Source organism: Erythrolamprus reginae, chromosome 6, assembly GCF_031021105.1.
Source record: "Erythrolamprus reginae isolate rEryReg1 chromosome 6, rEryReg1.hap1, whole genome shotgun sequence".
Classification (NCBI taxonomy): domain Eukaryota; kingdom Metazoa; phylum Chordata; class Lepidosauria; order Squamata; family Dipsadidae; genus Erythrolamprus; species Erythrolamprus reginae.
Genome location: NC_091955.1, coordinates 85,746,518 through 85,766,539, shown reverse-complemented (window position 1 = coordinate 85,766,539; position 20,022 = coordinate 85,746,518). Strand labels below are relative to the sequence as shown.

General features: G+C 38.0%; 1 protein-coding gene across 2 annotated transcripts in view; it reads left to right on the top strand.

The window, feature by feature from the left end:
• The window catches only part of RERG (RAS like estrogen regulated growth inhibitor), a 134,975-nt gene that overhangs the window by 103,370 nt on the left and 11,583 nt on the right, over nucleotides 1–20,022 (top strand). For both annotated transcript variants that reach the window (XM_070754869.1, XM_070754868.1), the window contains exon 3: nucleotides 9,517–9,573. In XM_070754869.1, the coding sequence (XP_070610970.1) occupies nucleotides 9,517–9,573 (57 nt within the window). The remainder of the gene's footprint in view (nucleotides 1–9,516; nucleotides 9,574–20,022) is intronic.

The window sequence follows — 20,022 nt, the reverse complement described above, 5'->3', positions numbered from 1 at the left end:
AATGCCTTTCTCTGGAAACAAAATGGAGACTGGAGGCTGATTGGAAAGAGGGTCCATTTACTGATGGAGCAGAACCACCAAGCACATGTGATTCTGGCAGGGGTGGGTTCCTTTTATCTTTTCCTACCAGTGCCATCGTGATGTTTCACACGTCCCCTTGCCATAGTTCCCTCTAAGCTGAGCAGTGAGCAATCGCTCACTTAAAAATCATCATCAACTCAGAGTTTTCCAAACCTGCCCAGAAGCCGAGAGGGAAAGAGTGAGAGGGAAGGAGAGAGAGAGGAAGAGAGAGAAACAGATAGAAAAAAGAGAGGAAGGAAAAGAGAAAGAAAAAGAATGGGAGTAAGAAAGAGAGAAAGAAAATCAAAATCTAGTTTGAAACTAGCTCAACTATTTAAGTGGCATTTTGATATTGATAGAGTTGCCCTATTATGAGTTCACTGTTATAGACACACAGTACAGTATTTTATTTTGAAATTCTCTGAGGCAAAACAGGGTGGGTTTTTTATTTGTTTGTTTGTTTGTTTGTTTATTTATTTATTATTTCTGTGCCGCCCAGTCCCGAAGGGACTGCCGCTCAGACACTATACTTTTCCGGCCACCCACCCCAAAAATTAGAGGGAACACTGCCCCTTGCACGGTTTCACTTCCGCGTATGCTCAGAGGAACAATTTTACTTCCACACATGCCGAGAGAGCTGATAATTAGAAAAAATAAATGTGGCAGCATGCATGGCTTGGAATGGCTCTACAACACATTCCTACTCGAAATGAAAATTATCATCAGACTTCATGTACCTCTAACATGTACCATAAACAAAAAAAATAACCTCCCCATCTCAATAAGAAAATTACAAACAAGAAAAAATCTCTCTGGAGGAAAAACAAAAAAGGACAAGTTTCCAACTTCAAAAGCCGATATAAAAGCATTTGCAATCAAATAAAAGCAGAATGCCTTAACTACTACAGCAAACAAGAGGAAAACCTCCTACGCACCAAATCTAATAGAGCTTTCTACAACTTTGTCAACAATAAACTCAAAGACTCTAGACCAATCCCACCTCTCAAAGGACCCAACAACAGAGAATACCATGATGATTCATCCAAAGCCAACCTCTTCAACTCTTTCTTTGGCTCTGTCTTTGTTAACAGCAATGGCTCATCCCCCAATTTCATCAATCGCACCTCAAACTCCCTCAATGATTTAACCCAAGTAGACTTCACTGAAGACCAAGTTGAAAAAGCATTACGTGACCTTAAACCTTCTCTATCAGTTGGACCAGATGGTCTATGTGCATACTTTCTAAAAAAGCTCTCTTCTGCCATAGCTGAACCACTAAGCATAATTTTTGAAAAATCCTTCAGAACCAGCACACTTCCTAAGCTATGGTCGAAAGCAATGGTCATCCCCATCTTCAAAAAAGGAGACCCCTCTCTTGTAGATAACTACAGACCAATTTCACTATGCTGCATCCCATGCAAAGTCATGGAATCAATTATAAACAAATCAATTACTCTCCATTTAGAAACTAATAATTTGCTCTCTAATAAACAATTTGGTTTCAGAAAAAAACTATCCTGCAACCTGCAGCTCCTCCACTGCAAAAATATATGGACAACTCATCTAGATCAAGGGAAATCTACAGATGCAATTTATATTGACTTCTGCAAAGCCTTTGATTCAGTGGTCCATGACAAACTACTCCTAAAACTCAAATCCTATGGCATCTCAGGATCCCTCCACAGCTGGATTACAGCATTCCTATCAAACAGACAACAAGTGGTCAAAATAGGAAGCACCATATCCACCCCCGTCCCAGTTAAAAGCGGTGTTCCCCAAGGTAGTGTACTGGGACCAACGCTCTTCATTCTCTACATCAATGACCTTTGCGATTACATCACAAGCAACTGTGTCCTCTTTGCCGATGATGTAAAACTCTTCAACACCACCGATAACACAACTACTCTCCAAAAAGACCTTGATGCTGTTTCTGAGTGGTCTAACACATGGCAACTCCAAATCTCAACTAGCAAATGCTCTGTCCTACACATTGGGAAGAAGAACCTGAACTCCAAATACGAACTGAATAATCAAATTATCACAGATAATCCCAACTCGGTTAAAGACCTTGGTATACTAATAACAAAAGTTTTAAGTGCCAAAGCCCACTGCAACAATATAGCCAAGAAGGCTTCAAGAGTTGTAAACCTAATCCTACGTAGCTTCTGCTCTGGCAATCTCACACTACTTACCAGAGCTTACAAAACTTTTGCCAGACCCATCCTCGAATACAGCTCATCTGTTTGGAACCCATATCGCATCTCAGACATTAACACCCTTGAAAATGTCCAAAGATACTTCACCAGAAGAGCCCTTCACTCCTCCACTCGAAATAGAATACCCTATGACACTAGACTTTCAATCCTGGGCCTAGAAAGTTTAGAACTAAGACGCCTTAAACAAGATCTAAGTATTGCCCACAAGATCATATGCTGCAACGTCCTGCCTGTCGGCGACTACTTCAGCTTCAACCACAACAACACAAGAGCACACAACAGATTTAAACTTAATATTAACCGCTCCAAACTTGACAGTAAAAAATATGACTTCAGTAACCGAGTTGTCGAAGCGTGGAACTCATTACTGGACTCCATAGTGTCATCCCCAAACCCCCAACACTTTACCCTTAGATTATCTACGGTTGACCTATCCAGATTCCTAAGAGGTCAGTAAGGGGCGAGTACAAGTGCACTAGAGTGCCTTCCGTCCCCTGTCCTATTGCTCTCCTATATCTCCTATATACCTTTCCTCTATTCCTATATCTCTTCTTCTATTCTTTCATTGATATATTCTATTCCTATATCTTCTTTTCTATTATTTCTTAGATATATTTTACTATGAGTATCTCCTCTATAACCTTCATCATGTATTTTACTATGTGTATATTGATATATACCCACTAAAACCCTCATTGTGTATTGGACTTTTATATCCTTTCTTTATATATAATAACTCATGTCTATCCTCTTCAATATGTATTGTGCATTGGACAAAATAAATAAATAAATAAATAAATAAACTGGCTCTGGATATTTCTTCTAACAAGGTCATGAAATTGGACACAACTCACATAACAACTGCCTTGGTTAGCAATGAAAATTATTCTCTCCATTGTGGCTGTAAACCAAGGATTTTTAAAAAAAATTATTTTGAATTTTCAAAAGTTTTACAGACAAACATAAAAACAGAAAGCAATGAAATAAGTACATACAACAAAAAGAAAAAATATAAAAAATAAAGCAACAAAAAACAATACAATACCAATAATACGAATAAGATAAAAAGAGGGGGGAATCTAACAATATTAATTACTTATCAGTAATATTGGCTTCCTTGACATCAATATATCCATTATACATTTACCATTGCAATCTTTTATGAACTATCTCATCTCAAATTTATTGTTTCTAAGTTTATAAAGTCAAGGATGATCTGTATAAAGAAATGCAAAGAAAGGAACCTAAACAGGCAGCATTATTCAGCGTTACTCTCTCGTGTAATAATAATAATAATAATAATAATAATAATAATAATAATAATAATAATAATAATTTATTAGATTTGTATGCCGCCCCTCTCCGAAGACTCGGGGCGGCTCACAACAACAATAAAAACAATATTCTAGCAGAAACAAATCTAATATTAAAAGCACATAGAGACCCTATCATATTTAAAAAACAAGCAACGCATACATATCCAAACATAAATATAAAAAAGCCTGGGGGAAAGGTGTTTCAACTCCCCCATGCCTGGCGGTATAGATGGGTCTTGAGTAATTTACGAAAGACAAGGAGGGTGGGGGCAGTTCTAATCTCTGGGGGGAGTTGATTCCAGAGGGCCGGGACCTGGAGAAGGCCAACTCTGTGGGACCTTATCGGTCGCTGGGATTCGTGCGGTAGCAGGTGGTTCCGGAGGTAGTATTTATTGCATTGCATTTAGTGAAAGCTTTCCAGATTAATATGCAGAATTTCGCAGCCTTCGTGGGATTTTCCAAAGTGCAGTAAATAGTGGCTGGGGAGAGGCTTTGTCCTGCTGTTGAGAGGAGCTTTGCCCAGATCAGGCTCAGGGAAAAGCCAATGAATCTCTCACCAGTAGTGTATCACCAATTAGTCATCTAGAAATGAGCCAGAAGCAGGCTGCCATCCACTGGTTCCTTTTGTAGATGAGGACTCAAGACAGAGCTCTGAATTATGTCAGCAATGCAGCTAGTGTAACTAATTCGCCTCTCTTTTAGAAATCAATGAAGGAGAATCGTCCTTCCAACGTTTTTATTTCCTTGGCTGGTGTGAGTCAGCAGCAGCACGCCTGAAGTCTGCAGCATCAAAATAGTACAATTAAAAACCCTCCTTTCCTTCATTTGCTTCTTTTGTCTTTCTTCACGTCTTCAGAATGTCCTGAGGCTGCACCGATCTATTGAGGGTCATAAAATTATAGCTTTATTTGTTTATTTGTTTATTTATGTATTTTGTCCAATACACAATGAGGGTTTTAGTGGGTATATATCTATGTACACATAGTAAAATACATGATGAAGGTTATAGAGGAGATCCTCATAGTAAAATATATCTAAGAAATAATAGAAAAGAAGATATAGTAATAGAACATATCAATGAAAGAATAGAAGAAGAGATATAGGAATAGAAGAAAGGTATAGGAGATATAGGAGAGCAATAGGACAGGGGACGGAAGGCACTCTAGTGCACTTGTACTCGCCCCTTACTGACCTCTTAGGAATCTGGATAGGTCAACCGTAGATAATCTAAGGGTAAAGTGTTGGGGGTTTGGGGATGACACTATGGAGTCCGGTAATGAGTTCCACGCTTCGACAACTCAGTTCCTGAAGTCGTATTTTTTACAGTCACGTTTGGAGCAGTTAATATTAAGTTTAAATCTGTTGTGTGCTCTTGTGTTGTTGTGGTTGAAGCTGAAGTAGTCGCCGACAGGCAGGACGTTGCAGCATTTGATCTTGTGGGCAATACTTAGATCTTGTTTAAGGCGTCTTAGTTCTAAACTTTCTAGGCCCAGGATTGAAAGTCTAGTCTCGTAGGGTATTCTATTTCGAGTGGAGGAGTGAAGGGCTCTTCTGGTGAAGTATCTTTGGACATTTTCAAGGGTGTTAATGTCTGAGATGCGATATGGGTTCCAAACAGATGAGCTGTATTCGAGGATGGGTCTGGCAAAAGTTTTGTAAGCTCCGGTAAGTAGTGTGAGATTGCCAGAGCAGAAGCTACGCAGGACTAGGTTTACAACTCTTGAAGCCTTCTTGGCTATGTTGTTGCAGTGGGCTTTGGCACTTTTGTTATTAGTATACCAAGGTCTTTAACCGAGTGGGGATTATCTGTGATAATTTGATCATTCAGTTCGTATTTGGAGTTCAGATTCTTCTTCCCAATGTGTAGGACAGAGCATTTGCTAGTTGAGATTTGGTGCCAGCTCACATTCCTGCCACCACCCGCCATAATGGCAGCCCCGAGCCACAGGATATGCCGAGACTGACAGATGCATCCAATCCAAAAAATATGACTTCCCGCAATGAGGAAGCTTCTGCTCCCACTATTGATATGAATGAACAATCACAATCCAGCCGTGTTCCTTCAGACTCAGCTCTGAAGGAACATTTTTACAAAAATGTATCTGAGGAACTGAGCCCTCCCCCATTTATAATATTTTTACTACTACTAAGCGCACACACTGACAACAGCATGATTTAGATTGACATGTCAAAGCCACAAAAGAAAGTAACAGTAGCATTTTGTCATCCAGACCACGAAAAAATCCACCTGTCATTTGGAATTTTGATTTATTGATTGTGCTGTGTTTCTGAAATGGATTCTTGTTCCATTTCAGTAAGAAACCGTGGATAATTTCACCCAAGCATGTGATGCTGACAGCTGTATTGAGTTATGGATTGAGGGCTTCAGAGCTAGATAGAACAGATGAAAATACTTATAGGTGTCTACTTTTAGAAATGGAATAGATATGCAGTACGTGCACGTTCAAGATTTTTCTGAATCAAAAACCAGAAATGGGAGAACTGGCCAAATAAAACTGATTGCACCAATTTATTATTATTACTGAATATTACTATTTAGTAATAATACTAAATAGACCCAACAGGTGAAGCAGCAAAGAAAAGGGCAGAGTTTCTAATAATCAGTTATTGGGGCTAATAACTGATTTTTCACCTTTTCTCCCATTATATCTTTTTTTTAATGTTGCTCTTCTATGTACTTTGGAAAAATTTTCACAATGTATTATTGCTTTTCAGATAACAGTGTTCCCTCGCTTTTCGCGGGGGATGCGTTCCGAGACCACCTGCAAAAGTCAAATTTCCGCAAAGTAGAGATGCGGAAGTAAATACTGTACACTATTTTTGGCTATGAACAGTATCACAAGCCTTCCCTTAACACTTTAAACCCCTAAATTACAATTTTCCATTCCCTTAGCAACCATTCAGATTATTACTCACCATGTTTATTTATTAAAGTTTATTAAAAAAAATTATTAATGGCAGACGAAAGTTTGGCGATTACATATGATGTCATCTGGTGGGAAAAACTGTGGTATAGGGAAAAAACCCGCAAAGAATTTTTTAATTAATATTTTTGAAAAACCGTGTCCTAAACAGGGACGTAAACCCCTGATTTGCAAAAGAAACTCTGGGATTGTTTAATTATGAACTAGTGAGTAGGATTGATAAATCTCCATCAAACATTGAAAAGTCAAAGGCAGCACGAAGAAAATCTAACAAGCAATTTGTACAATCTCTTTAGACATGTTCCATATATCCTCTTAAGAAAATATTCAAATCCTGAATTTATTATTATTTTTTTATCTTTGTTCATTGTATCTTCAAGTTTTCTCTGGAAGCTGTAGAAGGTTTTGAAGTGAATGTGGGGTCTAATATTAAGAGTATTTATTTGAACTCTTTGAGAGTTAATGATTCATTCAACCAAAATGTTCTTAACAAGATTTTACATCTCCTGCTGCTGATGGATGAACCGATCATAATGCGTGAATAAACATTCTTATGAGAGTTTATCGGTTCTTTCTTTGATGCTGCTAAAAGCTGAGAGCTATGATATGTTTTCATTTCTTTTTTTTAAAAAAACAAATTAAATACACCAAGTGTTAAATCACTGTCAGTAAGGATTTAAGTCAATTTTGTCTGTTGTCAGGAGAAAATGGGGGGGGGGGGGAAATAGTATATATTATCCTGGGGAAATCTAGCAATAAAATAAAATGTGAGACTGTATTATTGGGGGGGGGGGTGTGATAACCTAATTAACTGCTATTATTTCTGACAGTCTCAAAATGGGTGAACAGTGCAGTCAGGCGGTAGGGAAAGCAAGTAGGATGCTTGGCTGCATAGCTAGAGGTATAACAAGCAGGAAGAGGGAGATTATGATCCCGCTATATAGAATGCTGGTGAGACCACATTTGGAATACTGTGTTCAGTTCTGGAGACCTCACTTACAAAAAGATATTGACAAAATTGAACGGTTTTGAACGGGTGCAAAGACGGGCTACAAGAATGGTGGAAGGTCTTAAGCATAAAACGTATCAGGAAAGACTTAATGAACTCAATCTGTATAGTCTGGAGGACAGAAGGAAAAGGGGGGACATGATCGAAACATTTAAATATATTAAAGGGTTAAATAAGGTTCAGGAGGGAAGTGTTTTTAATAGGAAAGTGAACACAAGAACAAGGGGACACAATCTGAAGTTAGTTGGGGGAAAGATCAAAAGCAACATGAGAAAATATTATTTTACTGAAAGAGTAGTAGATCCTTGGAACAAACTTCCAGCAGACGTGGTAGATAAATCCACAGTAACTGAATTTAAACATGCCTGGGATAAACATATATCCATCCTAAGATAAAATACAGAAAATAGTATAAGGACAGACTAGATGGACCATGAGGTCTTTTTCTGCCGTCAGACTTCTATGTTTCTATGTTTCTATGAATTTCCTTACATGGTTTTGAATTTTTGTTCTTTAAATTTAATGTATATTTTCCCTAAATTAAGTTTTACAGAACCAATTATGGTTTCTGTTGATTTTAAATGTTGTTTGCAAAATTCAAAAGGATCAGTTGTCAAATCTCTAATCCAGTACATGTCCCTAGTTGAGATTTTTGCAAAACGCAATTGAAACTGCAATTTATGTGAGAATAGATCCAAAGCGCATTTGTCATATGCTTAGTTTAGCATGGAAACCATTCAAAACAAATTCTAAAAGTATAAATTTGACTGCAGATTTGTATGGCAGTCTATTCTATCTTCTATGGTTCATTAATGGTTTGATTTAAAAATTGTGTCTTTAAAAACATGCTTCTATCCATAAAGTCCTGTTTATTTCCCTAATCTGTTGAATTTTAACAGCCTGAATCATCTTTGTGTTCCGGTTTGATATATTAAAATGCAATCAATATTTTCCATACCCTCTCCAAAAAAAAAATTTAAGATGATTTCAGGGAGTATTTCACTCACCCCTGTCCAAAGCAATTATTTTGCACCAAACATATTTTATACAGTACTCTAATTTTTTAAAATAATATTGAAGAGATTGCATTAGAGTCAAGTGTGGTAGTTCTACAGTCCAAAGACTGGCTCAAAATGTTTAAAGTCTCTGAATTTTAGGGTAGTTGTCTTTTCATGAAATTGGTTGGTTATGTTGCTTTGTTATGTTAACTATATATTTATGGATAATGAAGTCTGCTCACGTTAGACTTAGTTTTTGCAATTTGACTGCCAAAATGAAAACAGAGTCTTAAATGCCAGCATAAAAATCAGGCTATTGGTTCATATTGCTGTTTGTTCAGTTTGTTGCTAGATCTCTAGAATTTTGGGTAAGTGTTTTTTCCCCAATTACTAGTGGCTTCTTGAATGGAAATATGCTGGAGATTGAACCTACATGCTAGGGTCTATGACAATTCACCATGGCCAACTCACCATGGATTCATCATGGTCAATTCACCACGACCAACTCATCACAATCTACTCACTAGGACCAACTTGCCACAGCTACTGTAACTTGTTGCAGGACAACTCGCTGCAGGACAAGAGTTACACTAATATTAAAGAAATTGTGGAATAGAATAATTAAAGAAAGGATGCAAACAGAGGGACAGAATGAAATGGGAATAGCAAAAATTAAAATAATTTTTATTTACTTTAAATAATTACTGCATTTTTCAAAGTATAAGATGCTCCAAAATATAAGGCACACGTTAGTTTTTGGGAAGGAAAAGAAGAAAAAACATTCTTCCTCTGCCTACCAGCATCCATCGGCATTTATCTGCCTAGCGTCCTAACAGAAAACAGCCTGGTCAGTTTCAGCACGTTATTGCAACTTGATTGAAGAAATAAGCTGGACTGAGAATTTATTTTAACTGTACTCCTTTAAGCTATTATGTGTCACGAACTCACCAGATATATTTTTCTTTCCTATAGCTCTCGTCGTACGTTTTCTGACCAAACGATTCATATGGGAGTATGACCCTACCCTTGGTGAGCTTTTTTTCCCTTACTTTTATGTCTTATACTACTATTACTATCTTTGTTAAGCTGCCCAGCGTCACTGAGAGTTGAGTTGGATGGCCACAGATGTAAATGTTCTTAAATAAATAAAAATAATACAGTAATCCCTCGCTACTTTACGGTTCATCTTTCACGGATTCACTATTTCATGGATTTTCAAAGAGGGCTTAAATCCATTAAATCCATAAAAAGTTTTAAATCCATTAAAAATTCATAAAATTCTTCTACAGTACTACTGTACTCTATTAAAGAAACTGGTAGGATAATACATGTAGTTCCAGCTGAGAAACGTTATAGAATGACTGTTTAATGCAAAGGGTGGGTTTTAAAAGTCCAAATACTTGTTAAATACATTAAAAAAATCTTTTCTCTACTTCACGGAAATTCATTTTTCATGGGTGGTCTTAGAACGCATCCCCAGCGAAAAACGAGGGATCACTGTATACCACCACAAGCATACATGCTTCTCCGTTGGAAGAGTCTTGAAATATAACTTTTGCATGTAGTATGGCTGACTCGACATGGCCAACTCATCATGGCCAAGTCGTTGCAGGACAACTTACTGTAACTAACTCATCACTGAACAACTCACTGCAGGACAATTTAAGAATTCTATTTACCGTATTTTTCAGAGTATAAAATGCAATTCCCCTCTCCCCTACTAAAAGTGGGTAGAATTGTCTGTGCATCTTATACAGTGAACATTGCCGAAGCCCCACCCACCCTTTACCCTTTGGCCAATTTTGGCTTCTGTGCATTACGTTTCTGGCCACTTCCAGGCGGCGGGGATCACCATAACACATCACCACCGATTGCACACTCCATTTTTGGCCTCTGCATGTTGCGTTTTTGGCCTCAATGCATTGCATTTTAGGGCCCTGTACCCACAATTTTCATTTCCATGTGTTGTGTCTTTGGCTGGTTTAACCCTAATCCTAACCCCGCCATCTGGAATGGGCTGAAAATGCGACATGCAGAGGACAAAAATGGGGCATGCGGAGGGTGAAAATGCCATGCGACGAGGCACCAATGGGCTTTGACGATCCCTGGGAGGCCGATCCAACTGTCAATCAACTGCTTGTGCTTGACTGCATCTTTTAAAAAATTACTTTTCTATGGAATGTTTTAACAATAGTAAAAAATAAATAAACAAAAGAATAGAAAGAAAGGGAAGGAAAAAGTACACATGGGGAAAAAAGAATGGTTAAAGAAGTGACTTCTGATTTTCTTTATTTTAAAAAGCAAGCAAATTTAGTATCAGTCTATCTCAGTATTGGTGAACCTATAGCACGGGTGCCACTGGTGGCACGCGGAGCCATATCTGCTGGCACGCATGCCGTTGCCCTAGCTCAGCTCCAACGCGCATGTGTGTACTGGCCAGCTGATTTTTGGCTTGCACAGAGGCTCTGGGAGGACGTTTTTGGCTTCCACGGAGCCTCCAGGGGGATGGGGAGGGCATTTTTACCCTCCCCCAACTCCAGGGAAGCCTTTGGAGCCTGGGGAGGGTGAAACACGAGCCTACTGGGCCCACCATAAATTGGGAAACAGGCCATTTCCAGCGTGGGGGAAGCTGTTTTTGCCCTCCCCAGGCATTGAATTATGGGCGTGTGCACACATGCTTTTCGGAACCCGAGGGGAAAAAGGTTCGCCATCACTGGTCTTTCTCCTTTGATATGACACTACATAAATTAGTTTTTCTCATGTCGCAAGTCTTATCCATCAACCATTCCCCAATTATTAATGTTTCCGTCCAGGATGAGCAAAAAGTCCATAAAAGTTTCTCCGAACATTATAAATGTATTTCTTGTTTTTACCCTGATCAGGCAGGTCAACTTCATACTCATTCTCTCTCCTCCCATCATTCTTAATCTTTGCTTCATTAAAATGCTGTCATAAGATCTGATCTCCATCCAAATTTTCTTGGGAATATCTTCCTAGCTTTAACAGCTCTGTCTTTTGTAAATCCAGTAATGGACCATTATCCAGGTCATTTTTCATTTCTTGGCTTATCATTTGTATTCCCACTTTAGTCTTCATCTCTGGGTTATAGCTCAAAACTTCTATTTTATTTTCTGGCATTCAAATTATTCTTCTTTGCCTCTTATGTATTTTTTCTTTAAGATCTCTTTTAAATTGTGTATTCATATTAGCAGATATGGTTCTAGGAAGAAGAAGAAGGAAAAAAATACAGATTGAGTTCAGTAAGTCTTTCATAAAACGTATCAGGAAAGACTTCATGAACTCAATCTGTATAGTCTGGAGGACAGAAGGGAAAAGGGGGACATGATTGAAACATTTAAATATGTTAAAGGGTTAAATAAGGTCCAGGAGGGAAGTGTTTTTAATAGGAAAGTGAACACAAGAACAAGGGGTCACAATCTGAGGTTAGTTGGGGGAAAGATTAGAAGTAACGTGAGAAAATATTATTTTACTGAAAGAGTAGTAGATGCTTGGAACAAACTTCCAGCAGACGTGGTTGGTAAATCCACAGTAACTGAATTTAAACATGCCTGGGATAAACCATATATCCATCCTAAGATAAAATACAGGAAATAGTATAAGGGAAGACTAGATGGACCATGAGGTCTTTTTCTGTCGTCAGTCAGTCTATGTTTCTAAAAAGCTGTTGCTATTGCTGTTCTTGTAGCTGTGAACTTCTTTCCTCTTTCTTCAAAAATCCTTTGAAATGTCTACAGTGGAATACCTTTGTCATTTTTGCAATTTTCACTGCTGGTCATAAAATTCAAAAGTGAAATTGTAAATCAATGACTGTACTTAGATGCAAATCATCTTCCTCCTGACTAAAAGCAGCACAGGGCCAATGAGAACCAATATGTGAACATAAGCTTAATTCATAACTCCAGTTATTTATTTGATTAAAATGATGTACCTGCCTATTTCACAAGTTGTCTATCTCTGGGCAGCATACAATGAAACAGTTAAAATTAAACCTAAACAACAATTGAAAACAAATACAAAAACAAATAAGGCTGTGGAACAATAAATACCTGGGATAAACATACAGTATATCCATCCTATGATAAAATACAGGAAATAGTATAAGGGCAGACTAGATGGACCATGAGGTCTTGTTCTGCCATCAATCTTCTATGTTTCTAAATTACCATGTTTCCCCCAAAATAAGACCCTGTCTTTTATATACATATATATTAATCCTGAAATAAGCACTTGGCCTTATTGCCATGCACTCAAAAGCCCAATTGGGCTTATCATCAGGGGATGTCTTATTTTGGGGGAAACAGGCTAGTTATCTCACGGGCTTCCTATTTCCATGGGATCCCCAGGCCTGCTTGAAAAACTATTTTTTAAGGATTCCTTGAAGACTCCTTGTTCCAAAGGGTGGGTGCTATGACAGAAAAAGGCTTGCCTCTTGAGCCCCATAAGATAGGAATTATTTAGCAAAAGAGACCCATAAGACCTGATGTAATTGTGGAGAGGTGCCCCTTGCCATGTGAAGCTTAAAAGTCAAAAGCAGGACCTCAAAGAACCCAGAACCAGCAGGGCAATAAATACAGTTACAAAGCAGAGATTTAACATGTATTGTTCTAGACACACACACATAACCACTTGTTCTGCTGCATTTTGCACTAGTGAAAGCTTCTAAATGTTCTTCAAAGGAAGCCACATATAAAGTGTGTCCCAGTAGTCCATTCTTGAGGTCACCAGGGCATGAGTAACTGTGAGTGAACATGAACCAGGCATGGGTGCAACTGGCACACCACATATACCTATATCTACTGTATATCTATCTATATCTATATCATCTATATATATATATATATATATATATATCTACTGTATATCTATGTATCTATATCTACTGTATATCTATGTATCTATATCTACTGTATATCTATCTATCTATATCTATATATCATCTATATCTATATCATCAATATCCATATCTATATGAAAAACCATGAAGCCTACAAACTTGCCACATATGTTTCCTTTGGCTTCTAGGTGCTCAATAAGAAAAGATTTTTCAAAATGACCATCGGAGCATGAGTATTTATTATATTATTATTAACAAGCTCTGATGCTAAGGAGTTCTACTCCCTCTCCCAACCTGAAAAGAAATCTGATCTAAATGCAAAACAGAAGCAGAGGCGTTTCAGTTTCACTTTTGCCTTCAAAGCAGCTTTACTACAGAACAGTTGAGCTAAACCAGACACAGACTCCTTCCTATCTCCTTGCTCATACAGCAAATACTGTTTGACTTTCCATAACACCCCTCAACTCTCTCACACACTAACAGGACCCTAGCCAGATGAATATCAGTGGATGCTGGTAGGCAGAGACAGTTTCCCCCTCTTATTTTCCTCCTGAGTTCAAATGAGTCTGTTCGTTCTACTGTAAACATCAGTTAAAGAGAAAAGAGGCAAAAAAACACAGGAAAAGATTTACAGAGCTATTAGGAAAACACAAGTAAGGGAATCTGCCTTTTTCTCCTATGGCCAGTTCTATGTGGCATGCTCTAGAGTCAGTTCACCTGACAGCCTGGTCTTTCTCCAGCCAGCCAGAAAAACCAAGAATGTTGTTTACAGGGAGGTCCTGAGCAATTCATCTGAGGGACAAATTGAAAGTCTGTGCTATACAAATAATGTCTTCATCTCTTAACAGAAACTTAGCTTACCATCTCTAATTAAATAATACAGTCCTCTTTGTAAATACTCATTAATTTTCAAGCTTTAAGTGTCAACTGACCAAGCCCCATCACATAATTTTGTAGCAAAGCATGGTATCAGTCTAGTATAAATGTGGAAGAACAATTTTTGTTGACCCAAAGTTGGCTCGGCATATGATTTTGCTCAATTTTTTAAGAGCAGAATACAACATCCAATCTAACTAACAATGCCATAAGCTGACACTGTAATGGAAACCATCCCAATTTTTTCTGTAGATATCCAAGCCACATGCTCTTAAAGTATTCTTCCCTGCTGGTACACTAGCCAATACAACGTTGAACTGATGTAACCCCAACAAGGCAATTATAGTTAAATTTGGAGTGTGATACAGAATAAATTCATCCCTAAGGGGTAGCCATCATCAGGCTGGAGTTCCAATCTTTGTGTTTTTGCAAATGAATATTAGCAACTGACATTTCTTCTTAGCATGTAGTGTGGGGGTGGAGATTTGCTTTGAATGTAGCAAATAGATTGGGTGACTATGCTTCCGTGATCTGATTGGTTGGTGTAATCATGGTTATAGAAGGAATGGCATGAAGATTATGAAGTGTTTTGTTTAAGTCTGATTTCCAAATATAAAATTCTAAAATCATAATAATTAAAGGATTGACATATTGATTATAATGAAGTGTTTATTTTGTTTAAGGCTGGTTTCCAAATCTCTGGCAGGCGCGAGGTATCATCCCTTTTATTTAAACAAAAAGATCTTTTTTCAATTTCGATAGCTTCTAGAGAGATTCTTTTATATAAATTCTCTGTTTTGTGGAGTAATTTAGTTTTTTCAAAGTCAATTTCGTGCCCTGTTCTTTTAATGTGCTGGACAAAACATGTGCAGCCACATACATTGGACAAACTAACCGAAGAGTGAGCCAGCGCATGGCAGAACATATGAATGCAGTCAAGAAACAGGAGAAGACCTCCTCCCTTGTCCAGCACATTAAAAGAACAGGGCACGAAATTGACTTTGAAAAAACTAAATTACTCCACAAAACAGAGAATTTATATAAAAGAATCTCTCTAGAAGCTATCGAAATTGAAAAAAGATCTTTTTGTTTAAATAAAAGGGATGATACCTCGCGCCTGCCAGAGATTTGGAAACCAGCCTTAAACAAAATAAACACTTCATTATAATCAATATGTCAATCCTTTAATTATTATGATTTTAGAATTTTATATTTGGAAATCAGACTTAAACAAAACACTTCATAATCTTCATGCCATTCCTTCTATAACCATGATTACACCAACCAATCAGATCACGGAAGCATAGTCACCCAATCTATTTGCTACATTCAAAGCAAATCTCCACCCCCACACTACATGCTAAGAAGAAATGTCAGTTGCTAATATTCATTTGCAAAAACACAAAGATTGGAACTCCAGCCTGATGATGGTGAATGTGATTTCGCCGAAACGTCGCATAGACATGCAAAACATTACACAGGGCAAAACCCGAACTCAGAACAATCTACATACATATACCCGTGAAAATTTACGAAAACAAATATATATATATATATATATATATATATATATATATATATATATATATATATATATACAGTGGAACCCCGACATAAGAGCTGCTCTACTTAAGAGCAACTCGAGATAAGAGCTGGGAGGGGAGAGATATTTTTGTTCTACTTACAAGCCCAAATTCGAGATACAAGCGCCAAGGAGCTGTCTCCTGAAGCCAAACGCTAACTTCCGCGTTCGGCTTCAGGAGACAGCTGCGAAGCGGCGCGCGTGTTTTAAAAGGTTGCAGCCGGCCTGGGGGGCTCGGGGGGGTGCTTGCAGCTTTCTTTCTTGCTCTTTTTCTTTCTCTCTTTTACTTTCCCTTCCTCTATTTCTTCTTTTCTTTCTCCTTCCCACCTTCTTCCCTCCCTCCCTCCCTTCACTCATTCCTCTCTTACTCTCCCCTTTCATAAGTTTCCTTGCTTCCTTCCTCTGTTCCTGTCCCTTCCCCCTTTCTTTCTTTCTTTCTTTCTTTCTTTCTTTCTTTCTTTCTTTCTTGCTCTTTTTCTTTCTCTCTTTTACCTTCCCTTCCTCTATTTCTTCTTTTCTTTCTCCTTCCCACCTTCTTCCCTCCCTCCCTCCCTTCACTCATTCCTCTCTTACTCTCCCCTTTCATAAGTTTCCTTGCTTCCTTCCTCTGTTCCTGTCCCTTCCCTCTTTCCTTCCTTCCTTCCCACCCTCCGTCCATTCATTCACCCATTCCTCTCTTGATCGCTTAAAGCCGGTCCCTGGTGCAAAAAGGGTTGGGGACCTCTGTCCTACAGGATTGGGTGGCAGAGAAGTTGAACATATGTAAATTTAAAAGTTTAAGAAAGTTTACAAGTTAAGTGAAAGAAACTTCATTATTCATTTATATGTACCTGTACATTTCTTCATTAAAAACATGTCTTTCTGCATAATTTAGACTAACTTTGTGAGTTTTTTGAGGGCTGGAACCAATTAAAATTATTTACATTAATTCCTATGGGGAAAAGTCGTTCGAGATAAGAGCTGCTCGACTTAAGAGCCCAGGTCCGGAACGAATTAAACTCGTATCTCGAGGTACCACTGTATATTAAAAACTTATATGCCCCCCCCCCAATTGATGACTCAGATTCTCCAAGTTGCTCTAAAACCCAAATGAATTGGCTCTTGAAATTGTGGTCTGCTTGAAAATGAATAGTGGCTTAGAGTAATCAATTGTAGTCACAACTTGTCTCATACTTTTTTTCCTGGAAATTCTTTTAGACTCCAAGCATATGGCACTGACACCCACAAACTAAGTATAATTTAACTGATTTGTGAAAGGCTGCCAGGGTCACTAGAAATAAGCCAATATTTAAGCTAACAAGAGCTCTCTTTTTTTGGCAACGATATGTACAGTGAGTATATGTATGTGTTGTTTTCTTAAATGTCAGCTTGAAATGTCCCCTTGACTTTTATAACTGCAAGTATTACAAAATGGAGTGGCAAATAGCTGTAGTCATCCAGGAGATTCTTGTGGCTTTCAGAGATACTACTACACAGATACCAGAAGGTGAAACCTAGTTTGTGAAGGGATGAGATGGTTCTGGCTTCTGTAAAGCAGCCCCTCTGCTGGAGTTGAGTAGCTTGAGTTGCTCAACTCAGTGGCCAGACTGACATTTATTATCTTCTCATTTGTTCAAATCCTTCTTTAAATAGAGCCAAGGTGGCGCAGCAGGTAGAGTACTGTACTGCAGGCCACTAAAGCTGACTGTAGATCTGTGGGTCAGCGGTTCAAATCTCATCACCGGCTCAAGGTTGACTCAGCCTTCTATCCTTCCGAGGTGGGTAAAATGAGAACCCGGATTGTGGGGGCAATAGGCTGGCTCTGTTAAAAAGGGCTAACATGTTGCTAACATGTTGTAAGCCGCCCTGAGTCTAAGGAGAAGGGTGGCATAAAAAATTGAATAGATAGATAGATAGATAGATAGATAGATAGATAGATGGATGGATGGATGGATGGATGGATGGATGGATGGATGGATGGATGGATGGATGGATGGATGGATGGATGGATAGATAGATAGATAGATAGATAGATAGATAGATAGATAGATAGATAGATAGATGTACCCAAAACTAGTCACAGTCCTTGAAGTAGGATCTGATCCATGCAGAGCACGAGTGGGTTCCAGATCCTTTTGCTGCCAGTTCACTCAGGGTTGTGCTGTGCGAAACCATGACTTTTGTTTGTTTGTTTGTTTGTTTGTTTGTTTGTTTGTTTGTTTGTTTGAGTACGTGACAAAACAAACAAACAAACAAGCAAATAAATAAATAAATAAAGAGAGAGAGAGAGAGGACCACTGGGTTGAAAAGAGCAGTCAATGAGGCCAATATATCAAAACTGAATTCTCTCTGCACAAGAGGAGAGATATGGCACCATCTGTCTCCAGTCTACAACTCAGTCCTATCAGCAGTTCCAAGAAGGTTCTGCACCTATTTGCACTAAAGTGACCCTGAGGACACAGATAAACCTTCAAAAGGTCTCAATGGCTCTCTACTCAAAACCAGCTCTAGGTGTTTTTCCTATTAGCACAGAATAACATGGAGGAGAGTCACAGAAGACTCCATTGTTATTTATGTTATTTATTCCGCAACAAATTCATTAACCAGACAATTCACAGCAGTGTAGTGGAGATTTCTCTGTTTTCTCTTCCCCAGTCTCGTTTTAATTTTTTTTCCTCTTGCTTTTGTTTTATGTCAATGCTGTGCAACTGGCAATTTAGAGTAAATTAATGAGGTCAGCGGGAAAGAGAGAGGCGTGAGGCTATATGATGCACAATTCTCCATCCTGCATTATTGTTGCTGCTTTTAAGTGAAAACCAAATATCTAAGATATGGGTCTAAACATATGAAGTGTAGGCTTTCACATATTCCAGAATGTTGGCTCTTAGGCCAGTCAGGGAACAAGACCAACACATAATCAAATGCAAGTCCATCATTTGAATAATGACAGTGGCAGAAGGTCCAAACTAATGCCAGGGAAAAAGTCACATGTATTGCATTACCTTCTCCTAATCTATAATGAATTACAATTATATCCTTTTTCCATCTATACAGGGACACAAATTGGAATGCTTTTTTCTTTCTTTCCATTTACTGTAAAATAACAGTCCCCATTTTTTCCCCTTTATGCAGATTTTTGCAGCATTACAAAAGCTTTGGTACATGAAACACCTTCAGCTATTGACTATTACAAGATCCCCAAATTAAATAAAAATGATTTTTAAAAATACCATGTTAAAATGTTGCAAGGCTGCTGAATTGTTTGGTTTTTCCAACAAATTCCATGATAAAAGCTGTAAGTTGAACTGATCACCTCAATTTGGGGTCATTTTCATTTAATTTTGCATTTTGGCATCTGCACCAGAATTCATATATACATTCATTTATTTATTTATTCATTCATTTATTTATTTATTTATTCATTCATTCATTCATTCACTCACTCACTCACTCACTCACTCACTCATTTATTCCAATACACAATGAGGGTTTTAGTGGGTATTTATCTATATGCACATAGTAAAATACATGATGAAGGTTATAGAGGAGATACTCATAGTAAAATATATATAAGAAATAATAGAAAAGAAGGTATAGTAATAGAACATATCAATGAAAGAATAGAAGAAGAGATATAGATAGGAGAGCAATAGGACAGGGGACGGAAGGCACTCTAGTGCACTTATACTCGCCCCTTACTGACCTCTTTTAGGAAACACCAAAAGTGTGTGGCCCACACATTGAGAAACCCTGTTCTAAAACCTCCTGGGCTGACAGTAGACCGAGAGAAAGAAACAAAGTCTAAAGTCATTTGGTGATGAGTTTCATAGATTATTGTGGATCTGAACTTGAAAATCCATTTGTGTAGCACAAACCTAGAAATTGGGACACCATGATTTACAAAGCCAGCTTGGTGGACTAAAAGAACAAACTCCTCTCCTCTCTAACATTAAGGATGTTACATTGTCCTAGCCAACCTCAAAGAACACCAAGGACTCCACAGTTCAACAATAGAATAGAACAGAACAGAACACAACAGAATATAATATAATAGAATAACAGAGTTTATTTTATTTTATTTATTTTATTTTATTTATTTATTTATTTATTTGGAAGGGACCTTGGAGTTCTTCTAGTCCAACCCCCTTCTTAGACGCTGGTTATCCAGCATCTTCTTAAAAGCTTC